We start from the raw sequence: 11,231 nt of genomic DNA on the forward strand, positions 1-11,231 counted from the left end.
TTTTTTTTTTTTTTTTTTGAGTAAACTCCATGCTCAGCATTGAACCCAATGCAGGGCTTGAACTCCTAAGCTTGAGGTTAAGACCAGAGCTGAGATCAAGTTGGACGCTTAACCGACTGAGCCACCCAGGCGCCCCAATTACCAGGATTTTAAAAAGAATATTTGTACCCAGTACATAAACATGTACTCATGTTTATGAGTCAAAATGTTCTAGTTCCTTTTGGGGTGTCAGAGACCACATGTCATATATCTAGGAGAATCCCATTTCACTTAATATTATTCTTGTCTTTAAAGGCTATTTATTAAATATAACTTCAGTCTCATTTTTATAACTTCAAGGTAGCTTTTTTATAGAAATATATTCATCAATCAGGGGTGCCTGGGTGGCTCAGTTGGTAAGGCCTTTGACTTCAGCTCAGTTCAGGAACTCGTGATTTGTGAGTTCGAGCCCCATGTCGGGCTCTGTGCTGACAGCCCAGAGCCTGAAGCCTGCTTCAGATTCTATGTCTCCCTCTCTCTCTGTCCCTCCCTCACTCAGTCTTTCTCTAAATAAACATTAGAAAAATTAAAAAAAAAAAAAATATACTCGTCAGTCAGTAACAAGCCTCCATCGGATCACTTCTGACAACAAAAAAATATGATCATGACATCTGTAGGGGTTATGTTTTATAAATATTAAACTGCTTAAAATCTACAGTTGTCTGCATGTGTATTAATATACCTTTCCAGGTTTGCATATTAGTTTTCCATGGCTGCTGTAATAAATTACCACAAACAGAGTGGCTTAAAACAATACAAATTGATTATCTCACATTTGGGAGGTCGGAGGTCCAAAATGGGTCTCACTGGGCTGAAATCAAAGTGTTGGCCATGCAGCATTCCTTCCGCGGCCTGGGTGAGGGTAGGTATGGGGCTTCCTTTCCCTTTCCAGCTTCTGGAAACCAGCCACATTTCCTGGCTCATGCCCCCTTCCTCTGTCTGCAAAGCCAGCAACACTGAGGCAAGATCTTCTCATATTGCCACAGTTCTATCTCTGAATCCCTCTTCCATATTCAGGATGATTACATCTTTAAAAACAAATTTTTTTTAATGTTTATTTAATTTTTGAGAGAGTCAAGCACAAGCGGGGGAGGGGCAGAGAGAGAGGGAGACACAGAATTTGAAGCAGGCTCCAGACTCTGAGCTGTCACCATAGAGCCTGATGCGGGGCTTGAACTCACAAACCACGAAATCATGACCTGAGCCAAAGTCAGCACTTAACCCACTGAGCCACCCAGGCGCCCCCCCAAGATGATTACATCTTGATTCCATTGGGCTCACCCAGATAATCCAGGATAATCTTCCTATTTTAAAATTATCTGATTAGCAACCTTAATTCCATTTACTTCATAGTTTTTCCAAGAATTGGGATGTGGACATCTTTAGGAGACCATTACTCTGCCTACCACAGGTTTTAATGTTTTCATTTAAAGATTTTGATATATATATATACTGTGAATCTCTAAACTGAGACTTTGTGTTGAGTTACTTTAAAAAAGCGAGGGGACAATACTTAATTGCTTGGAACTAAGTTGTTAGTCCCTTCTATGCATTATCTTTTTTTTTAAGATTTTATTTTTTAAGTAATCTCTACACCCATCGTGCGAGTTGAACTTAGAACCCCGAGATCTAGAGTCACATTCTCTATGGACTGTGATATCCAGATGCCCCGCTCCCCTGCCCCCCATCCCCACCTTGGTATATTTAATTTAGTCTTAAATGGTCTGTTTCATGTTCTTTTTCTATACATTAAAGCCACTAATACTTGCTACTTGCTAAAGATGAGTATTTGAGAGTTAATCAATTAAGAATTGACTTATAACTCTTTAAAAATAACCTCTTTAGATTAAGAATCGGTGTATATCAGGGTTTACTTTAAAGGTTTATTTATATTTTATAAATTTAAATAGGTTATAACATGTAATAATAATGAATTTATTTATTACTTCTTAGGTTATTTAGCATCTAATCCAAGATTTGGATCATTGCCCAAAGTTGCACGTAAGTTATAAAAGTTAAAAAAAGCAAACAATCCCTAAAAAGATTAATTTTTTAGAAGAAGATGTTTATAGCAACTGGAGATACGAATGTCAGGTCAACAAACTACCCGCGTTGACTCTCTGAAAAATCGGTCTGTTTTTTTGTCACTGTGAAGTTCTTTGTTCATTCAGCACTTCCTGATATAAGGCTGAGCAGCAGGGACTCCACCTTAGACAGCCTCTTTAAAGTCTGCACTAAGAGACATTAGCAGGGCATACAAGATGCGAGCAAGCAGAGCGTCTGAATGACAGAGCCATTAGGGCCTGTAATTTTCTTCTTTTGGCTAGTTTTTTCAAAATGTTTTCTTTTTCTTTTCTTTTCTTTTTTTTTTAGTTTTTTAATGTTGATTTATTTTTGGTAGAGAGAAACAGCACGAGTGGGGGAAGGTCAGAGAGAGAGGGAGATACAGTATCCGAAGCAGGCTCCAGGCTCTGAGCCATCAGCACAGAGCCCGATGCGGGGCTCAAACTCAGGAACCGCGAGATCATGACTGAGCCACCCAGGTGCCCCCAAGATATTTTCTATAATGGACCTACCAAATGAATAATTTTTAAAAATCAGACTTTCTAATAATACATTTACCACAACCCTGGGGTTGCATCTTCTTCCACTCCTACCTAGACCCATTATGTAGAGAGGATGCATTCCTGTTTACAGTCTGAAATCTCATTCCCAGCAGGAAGAGCAGGTTGGATATTTCTCCCAGAGATTCCCTCTGCTTCTGGGGCTCTCTTCCCTGCAGGCAAGATGGATTGCAGTAACCCATAAAGAGAATTAAGGGTCTTTCCTGCACAGTGATTTGGAAGCCACCTATAGGCACAACCCAGAGCCCACCCCTTCCCACCCTGGAGGTCTCAGACATTTGTTTGCCCCCTGGGCCTCCCATGGGCTGCCTGCCTCTGAGACAACACCTTCGCCAGCCCTATCCTGGCCCCTCTACCATCAGCTCAAAACTGAGGAGAGCAGAAAGCCTCCATTTCCTGATCCTGCTCTTTAATAGGGAGATTCATTCTCAGAGGCTTTGTTCGTTGATTTATCGTGGTACTTTTCATATAAGAATTACTACTGTTAATGTAGAAAGTTCTAGAAGATAACTAATAGAGGTGACACTGAGCTTTTAAATTATCTTTCCTCACCTGCTTTTACAGTTGCGGGTATCTTGGGATTTGCCCTTGGAAAGGCATCATACATACGAGTATGCCAGAGTAAATTCCATTCCTTTGAAGATCAGCTACGTGGTGCTGGTTTTGGTCCAGGGCATAACAGGTTTGTAACTTTTTAAAAATTTCTATTAAGTTCTTAAACTTTAATTCCAGAGTAATTAACATACAGTGCTATATTAGTTTCAGGGGTTCAATATAATGATTCAACAGGTCCATACATTACTGAGTGCTCATCATGTTAAATGTTCTCTTAATCCCCTTCACCTGTTTCACTCCTCCCCCGACAGCTCCCCTCTGGTAACCAATGGTTTGTTCTCTATAGTTAAGAGTCTGTTTCTTGGTTTGTCTCTCTCTCTCTTTGTTCCCCTTTGCTCACTTGTTTTGTTTCTAAAACTCCACATATGAGTGAAATCATGTATTTGTCTTTCTCTGACTTATTTCACTTAGCCTTATACCCTCTAGCTTCATCCATGGTGTTGGAACAGGTTTGTAATCTTTTTGACTGAGGGATTCTTTTTATTGATTGATTGATTGATTGGTTTACTTACTTAGTGACTTACTTATTATTTTTATTGGAGAGAGAGAGAGCGAGAGCCTGCAAGCAGAGGAGAGGGCAGTCAGTGAGAGAGAATCTCAAGCAGGCTCCATGCTTAGTATGGAGCCCAATGCGGGGCTTGATCCCATGACTGTGGCATCACGACCTGAGCCAAAATCAAGAGTCAGATGCCCAACCAACGGAGCCACCTAGGCGCCCCTTTGACTGAGGGATTGTAATGAAAATAATTATAAAAAGTTAAATAAGGCCTTTTCACCACTTACAATATTAAACAATTTTTTACATCCATATGTTGGGAACCCCCATTTCTTAATAATAATATAATAATAAAATAAATATAAATAAAATATAAAATAAAATAATAAAATTTTTTTAATTTTTTAACATTTATTCATTTTTGAGAGAGAAAGAGTGCGAGTAAAGGAGGGGCAGAGAGAGAGGGAGACACAGAATCCGAAGTAGGCTCTAGGCTCTGAGCTGTCAGCACAGAGCCCAACACGGGGCTTGAACCCACAAGTGGTGAGATCATGACCTGAGCCAAAGTCAGACGCCCAACCAACCGAGCCACCCAGGCACCCCAGGGAAAAGAACTCTCTTTAACTCTCAGTTTTTGAGCTGTTGCTATTCAGCTTCGGTAATAATTACCTATTTCATTTGCTCCACATCGAGTGAGCACTTAACTATGTTCATGGCGCCATGCAGGCCTCTAAAGAATGCCTCCATCAGCAGGCACGGCTTCTACCATCACGAGGTCACAGAATTTGAACAGGCGTCTTTACTGCAGGACTTCTCAGTACACTTCTAGGTTGTTGTGTCTTGGGATTCTCATTCAGAGGTGTCAGCCACAGGACTCTGGAGTTAGGGACATTCCCTGGGTGGTTAGAGTATCCGGGTGAAAACCAGTTTTACCACTTACAAGGCTGTGTAACCTTGGATAAGTGTCTGACACTCTCTAATTTTCTGTTTCTCCTCTGTAGAAAATGGTGATCAGAATTGTTTTCATGGCATGTTATAAAGGATAGAAATGGCTATTTATGACAGTGAGTGCCCAGCAAATAGTACTTATTTCTGTGATAATATTGGTAGTTGGGTGTTGGGAACACATTTCTCTGAAGACCTTTGCTTGTCACAGTGGGTTCTATTTGAGAGGCAGCATGAAACCTGTGAAAATATCAGACGTGAAGATCATTATTGGGGCACCTGGGTGGCTTAGTCGGTTAAGCGTCCGACTTTTGCTTAGGTCATGATCTCGCGGTTCATGGGTTTGAGCCCCGCGTTGGGCTGTGTGCTGACTGCCAGCTCAAGCCTGGAGCCTGTTTCAGTCTGTGACTCCCTCTCTCTCTGACCCAACCCTGCTCACGCTGTCTATCCCTCGCTCCTAGAAATAAATAAAACATTAAAAAATTAAAAAAAAAAAAGATCATTATTGACCTTTTTTGGGGAGATAGGGTTTTGGGGGAGTCTCAAACCAAGAAACAGCTCTGTTTTTCCTTTAAAAATTAGGCTTGTGAGGGGCGCCTGGGTGGCTCAGTCAGTTAAGTGCCCAACTCTTAATTTTGGCTCAGCTCATGATCCCAGGGTCATAGGATTGAGCCCCACATCAGGCTCCGTGCTGAGCACGAAGCCCGTTAAGATTCTCTCTTTCTCTGCCCTGCTTGTGTGCATACTCTCTCTCTAAGTAAATTAAAAAAAAAATTTTTTTAAAGGAAGATGCCTCTGTTTAACATTGTGTTAAGACTAGACCAACCAGTGACAAAGCACAAACGTCCGTTTTTGCTTCCATTCTAGGCACTGCCTGCTTACCTGTGAGGAATGCAAAATCAAGCACGGATTAAATGAGAAAGGAAGTTCGCAGCCTTCAGCGTCTTAAACTTGTACGTATGGCTTTTGAAGTTTCTGAAACCTCTCTCTGAATTTGTACACATTTAGAATTTCAAGTGTACTTTAAAATAATACACGTATAGTGGACCAGACACATTGTGCTTCTCACATTCTTTGACACTCAACTGACGTGAGCGGTGTATGTTTGTCTGCTGTTTGAGAACTTGTCAGGGGCATTCACACACCCAAAAAGAAATTATGTTGCTCCCCCTTAACTTGCTTACAGCTAAGTAAAAGAACTTCAAGTCTTCTCTGATTCGGCCCCATCCATTCTTTCACTCTGATTTTGTTCAGGGTTCTGATACAGGATGGGAATGAATATTCAGGAACGTGGGAAGCCAGGCCTCAAAGAAAACCAGTGTGTATAGAGGTGGAACCACAGGGCACGAAAGATTGTCTTAGAAGTTTGAGAAGTGCTTTCTAAAATGAAGGAACCAAGACTTTTAAGCTAATAAAAACTATTTCCCTTGAAAGATTCAGAATTTGAATCCACTGTCCTTTTGGTGATGTAGGTGACTTTATGCCTCAATGGCATGGTGAGCCCATCGTGTTTAGGGTGCTTGTGGAGCTAATGGGTGAATGCTCATGGTCGGCACTAAAGAACTGGGTTCTTTTATATACTGCTGGTAGCCTGAAAGAATAAACATGCCTTTCCACACTGCCTCGCCTTCTCCCAAGGAATAGTTTGTTTATGGGAACAGTCACTGGAAGAGTTAATTCATGGAATGATCAACTTTTAGGGCTATTAGGAGCTCAGAGGCAGCCAGTCCAACTCGAAGAGTTGGATTCCGATTCTCCTGGCAGGTTTTCTGCATGAAAACACTGATCAACCAACCAGCCAGCCAACCTCTTCCCCTGGAGACCTCGCGTTTTATGTTGTCAAGACCATCATACACATTTAGTTTGCATTGTTGCATTTTCTCAGGAAAATGCTTTATGTGTGTGTCGCCATGTATATACTGGTTTGTGTGTGTGTGCGCGCACGCACATGTGCGTATGTGTACGTGTTTATATTTAACTCAATACATCTTGAAACCATGTATAAGAAGGAAAATCTCATCACAAGCTAATAATTGATCTGAAATATCTTATTTTAAATATCAAAAATATTTCGGAGATTTTATTTTTACATAAATATTAAGTGTATGAAGTGGAGGTGTTTTCTTAAAATTTTTTCATTTATTTTTGAGAGAGAGAGAGCACAAGCGTAGGAGGGGCAGAGAGAGAGGAGGAGAAAAGAGAGGAGAGACAGAGAATCCCAAGCAGGCTCCACACTCTCAGCACAGAGCCTGATGTGGGGCTTTGATTCCACGAACCGTGAGATCACGACCTGAGCTGAAATCAACAATTGGATGCTTAACCAACTGAGCCACCCAGGCTCACCTGAAATGGAGTGGTTTTGACTTCATCTCCTTTGTATTACATATCCTGGTCTTTCAATTGAGAAAGTTCTATTTCTGTAAATCAGAACACAAAGCCAATAACCCGAGCTTCATGGACGCAGTTGAACTCTTGACTCTGACAACCAGCAGTTGGTGAGTCTGTTCTCTCGGGGATTGGCAGAAATTCAAAATTAGGCACATTTATTTCCTGCAAGCCAGAAAATGATTTCCTGAGGATCAGAACATCTTCAGATGGCTAAGCACAGCAAATCAGTGTTGAAATCAGTCTTAGGGTCCTGGGAAAAGATGAATCTATCATTGTTGAAAAGCCCCATTGTTTTTACACCTGACGTCTTCATATTTCTCCCAAATTAAATTGGATTTATTGTCTGGACTCTCTGCTTTTCCTAAGCATTGAAACAGTGATCTTTCCTTTCATGGAAATCAATAAAGAAAAAACTGAAGTTCATACAAGATATCTCAAATATTTTGCAGCTTTATCTATTGCATATCTGAGGGGAGAACGTTTGTTTCTTGCAGGAAGATGTATCAAAAAATGGAATTTGTCTTTTGGCATTCAGAAATTACCAACACTTGGGGCACCTGGGTGGCTCAGTCTGTTAAGCATCTGACTTTGGCTCAGGTCATGATCTCACAGTTCGTGGGTTCAAGCCCTGCTTCGGGCTCTGTGCTGACAGCTTGCTCAGAGCCTGGAGCCTGGAGCCTGCATAGGATTCTGTGTCTCTTTCTCTCTCTGCCCCTTCCCCGCTCATGCTCTGTCTCACTCTGTCTCTCAAAAAATAAATAAATGTAGGGGCGCCTGGGTGGCTTAGTCGGTTAAGCGTCTGACTTTCGCTTAGGTCATGATCTCGCGGTTCGTGGGTTCGAGCCCCGTGTTGGGCTCTGTGCTGACTGCCAGCTCAGAGCCTGGAGCCTGTCTCAGTCTGTGACTCCCTCTCTCTCTGACCCTCCCCTGCTCACGCTGTCTCTCTCTCTCTCTCCTAGAAATAAATAAAACATTTTAAAAAATTTAAAAAAAAATAAATGTAAAAAAAAAATTTTTTTTTAAAAAGAAATTACCAACCCTCTTCACCAAGCTGGTCATAACCTTATAAAAGCATTCCCTTCATGATAAAAACAGAGAAAAAAGATGTACTGTATGTAATGCTTATGTATTTTAAAAATTCTTACTTAATCATAGCAGCACTCTCCACAATAGCTAAAACATGGAAAGAGCCTAAGTGTCCGTCAACAGATGAATGGATCAAGAAGATGTGGTTTATCTATACCATGGAATACTACATGGCAATGAGAAACAATGAAATCTGGCCATGTGTAGCAACATGGATGGACCTTGAGGGTGTTATGCTGAGCGAAATAAGTCAGGCAGAGAAGGACAAATATCATATGTTTGCACGTATAGGAGGATTAGGAGGAACTTGACGGAGGAACAAGGGGGAGAAGAAGGGCGGAAATGGTGGGGGAAAGGGAGAGAAGCAAACCATGAGAGACTCTTGAATGCTGACAAAAACTGAGGACTGATGGATGTGGGGGGAGGGGGGGATGGGCATGGAGGAGGACACTTGTGGGGATGAGCACTGAGTGTTATGTGGAAACTAATTTGACAATAAACTATTAAAAAAAAATAATAAAAATAAAAATTCTCACTTAAGAGGCGCCTGGGTGGCTCAGTCAGTAGAGCATTGACTTTGGCTCAGGTAATGATCTCACGGTTTGTGAGTTTGAGTCTCACACCCAGCTCTCTGTTGTCAGGGCTGAGCCCGCTTTGGATCCTCTCTCTCTTTCTCTCCTCCCCCCCACGTCTGCCCCTCACCCGCTCGTGTGTGTGTGTGTGTGTGTGTGTGTGTGTGTGCAGGCACACGCGCACTCTGTCTCTCAAAAGTAAACACTAAAGAAGTATTTCTGACTTAAGCAAAGATATTCTCTTCGCCTACTGTCAGAATAGATGACTTATCTATTGTCTGCTAACATCATGAAAGTAATAAAATTTATCTTGAATGACAAGTAATAATCAAATGCTTGATTAAGCAAAAATAACCTGAAAATATCATATAGATCATTTTCTTGATATTCAACTAATGCAATCTGGTAATTGACAAAACTTTTCCACTTTAGAGCTTAACTATAGAATTTTATTTCATAGACCTTTGAAGTTTGCACAGGGGCACCTGCATGGCTCAGTTGGTTGAGCATCTGACTCTAGATTTTGGCTCAGGTCATGATCTCATGGTCATGAGATCAAACCCCATGTCAAGATTCTCTGTCCCTCTCCTTCTACTACTTCCCTGCTCTCACTCTCTCTCAAATTAAAAAAAAAAATGTTTACAGAGATTTTAGTGATTAACCCAGAGGCAGCACAATCTAGGACCAGACAGATAATATAATTGAGTGAAGCTGGACTAGTGGCATGTTAAAGAGTCTTCACTTCCACAACACACACACATATGTGGGTCCACAAATAACACAGGTTTTACTATGAGAATCCTTGTTTTCATATGTTCATGCTTTCATATATTCAATTCCTGAGCACCCAGTCTGTGCCTACACAGGGTCCTAAATCCTAGAAATGCAACAGTGAACATGGCTGACAAAACTCTACATCTTCCTGGAGTTAGTATTCTTTAAAAAAAATTTTTTTTTTAATCTTTTTTTTGAGAAAGAGAGTGCAAACAGGGGAGGGCAGAGAGAGAGGGAGACACAGAATCCGAAGCAGGCTCTAGGCTCTGGGCTGTCAGCACAGAGCCCGAAACGGGGCTCGAACTCACAAAACACGAGTTCGTGACCTGAGCCGAAGTCAGATGCTTAACCGACAGACCCACCCAGGCTCCCCGGAAGTTTATATTTTTATCACTAGTTTGTGGTCTGAAGTCCAGTTGAACCACCCACCACTCTGGGAATCCCCTCCGCTCTCTGGGGAGGTGGGATTCCAGGATGCACTTATGTACTTCCAGGGGAAGGACACCTGTTGATCTACAGCACAACGCAGTACACAGCCCAGCTGCAAAAGTGTTCAGAAAGGTCTTATGGGAGCCCAGGTTCACGTCCCTTCCCTGCTGGACTGGAAGCTCTTCCAGGGCAGGAAGTATGTCTTCTTTTACTGATGTCTGAGTCTCCAGCCCCAACCAAAGTTCTTGGTCAGGTATAGGGACTTCGTTTAAGTTTTCAGCCTAAAACCGTAATTTCTCTGTGGCTACAAAATAGGATTCTTATTCTTTTTTCATGGATTGGCCTTTACATACTAGAACAAATGTTCCTCTCAGTTTCTTCAACCATTGGAGTGGGTTTCCAAACCTGTCACAGCCTGGTCTTGGGACACCCTTTGGTTTGTGCTGTCCTCTCTTACACCAACACCCCAGACTTGGATTGACCAGTTCAGAAAAGAACATGATCACGGTGCTTTTCATTTCAGGCACTTGAACTGATAACAAGAGTGGCTCTTCATGATGCTCGGTGCTCATATCCAGGCTCCACCGCTTGCTGACACTGAGTCAGCTAGGTACCTGGTTTGTTGCCTCTGCTTTCTCATCTGTAAAATGGAAAAATTTTAGACTATCCTGACAGGTTGTTCATGAGGATTAGATAAGCTAATACTGTTTTTTTTTTTTTAAGTAGTCTCTATGCCCAACGTGGGGCTCAAGCTCATGACCCCAAGATCAAGAGTCGGATCCTCTACCCACCGAGCTAGCCGCATGCACCTTAAATGAGCTAATACTTAAATGCTTACAGTAGTGCATGGCTCAGAGTAACCACCCAATGGATGTTAGCTATTACTACTACTACGACGGCGACGACGACGATGACGTTTAATGGAGTCCAAAAGTTCGTGTCACACTTTTTTGGCCTGTGCTAAGCTTTTTCACATGACCTATCTTTAAGTCAAGTCTCCCTATTTTATGCTTGCGCATCTCTGGTCATTCTGAACTTCAGTGTAACTCATGACATTCTTAGTTCTTTTTGATTTCATGATGCTACTCTCTGTCCTTTTCAGTTTAAATTTTGTAATTCAACAGGTACATCTTGTGTCAGCTGCCCCTTTTAGTTTCTTAATGTATAGTGTTCATGGTAAGTGCTCAAACAATCTTTGTTGACTGAAGAATTGTCTTGAAGAATGTATTATAAAATACAAACCTTGAAGACTGGTTTGCTCTA

At 41.6% G+C, this 11,231-nt stretch overlaps 1 protein-coding gene across 5 annotated transcripts in view; it reads left to right on the forward strand.

Moving 5' to 3' along the window:
- Positions 1–11,231, forward strand: part of OCIAD2 (OCIA domain containing 2) — a 21,274-nt gene extending 10,043 nt beyond the window's left edge. The window contains exons 5-8 of one of the 5 annotated variants that reach the window (XM_077757801.1): positions 1,993–2,040; positions 3,228–3,345; positions 5,587–5,672; positions 10,692–11,231. In XM_077757801.1, the coding sequence (XP_077613927.1) occupies positions 1,993–2,040; positions 3,228–3,345; positions 5,587–5,668 (248 nt within the window). In that variant the 3' untranslated portion in view covers positions 5,669–5,672; positions 10,692–11,231. Of the gene's footprint in view, positions 1–1,992; positions 2,041–3,227; positions 3,346–5,586; positions 5,673–5,973; positions 6,809–8,280; positions 8,525–10,491; positions 10,658–10,691 lie in introns of those variants that run through there. The other 4 variants (XM_077757803.1, XM_077757806.1, XM_077757804.1 and 1 more) reach the window with 4 other exon arrangements.

Source organism: Crocuta crocuta, unplaced genomic scaffold, assembly GCF_008692635.1.
Source record: "Crocuta crocuta isolate KB4526 unplaced genomic scaffold, BGI_CrCroc_1.0 scaffold282, whole genome shotgun sequence".
NCBI lineage: Eukaryota > Metazoa > Chordata > Mammalia > Carnivora > Hyaenidae > Crocuta > Crocuta crocuta.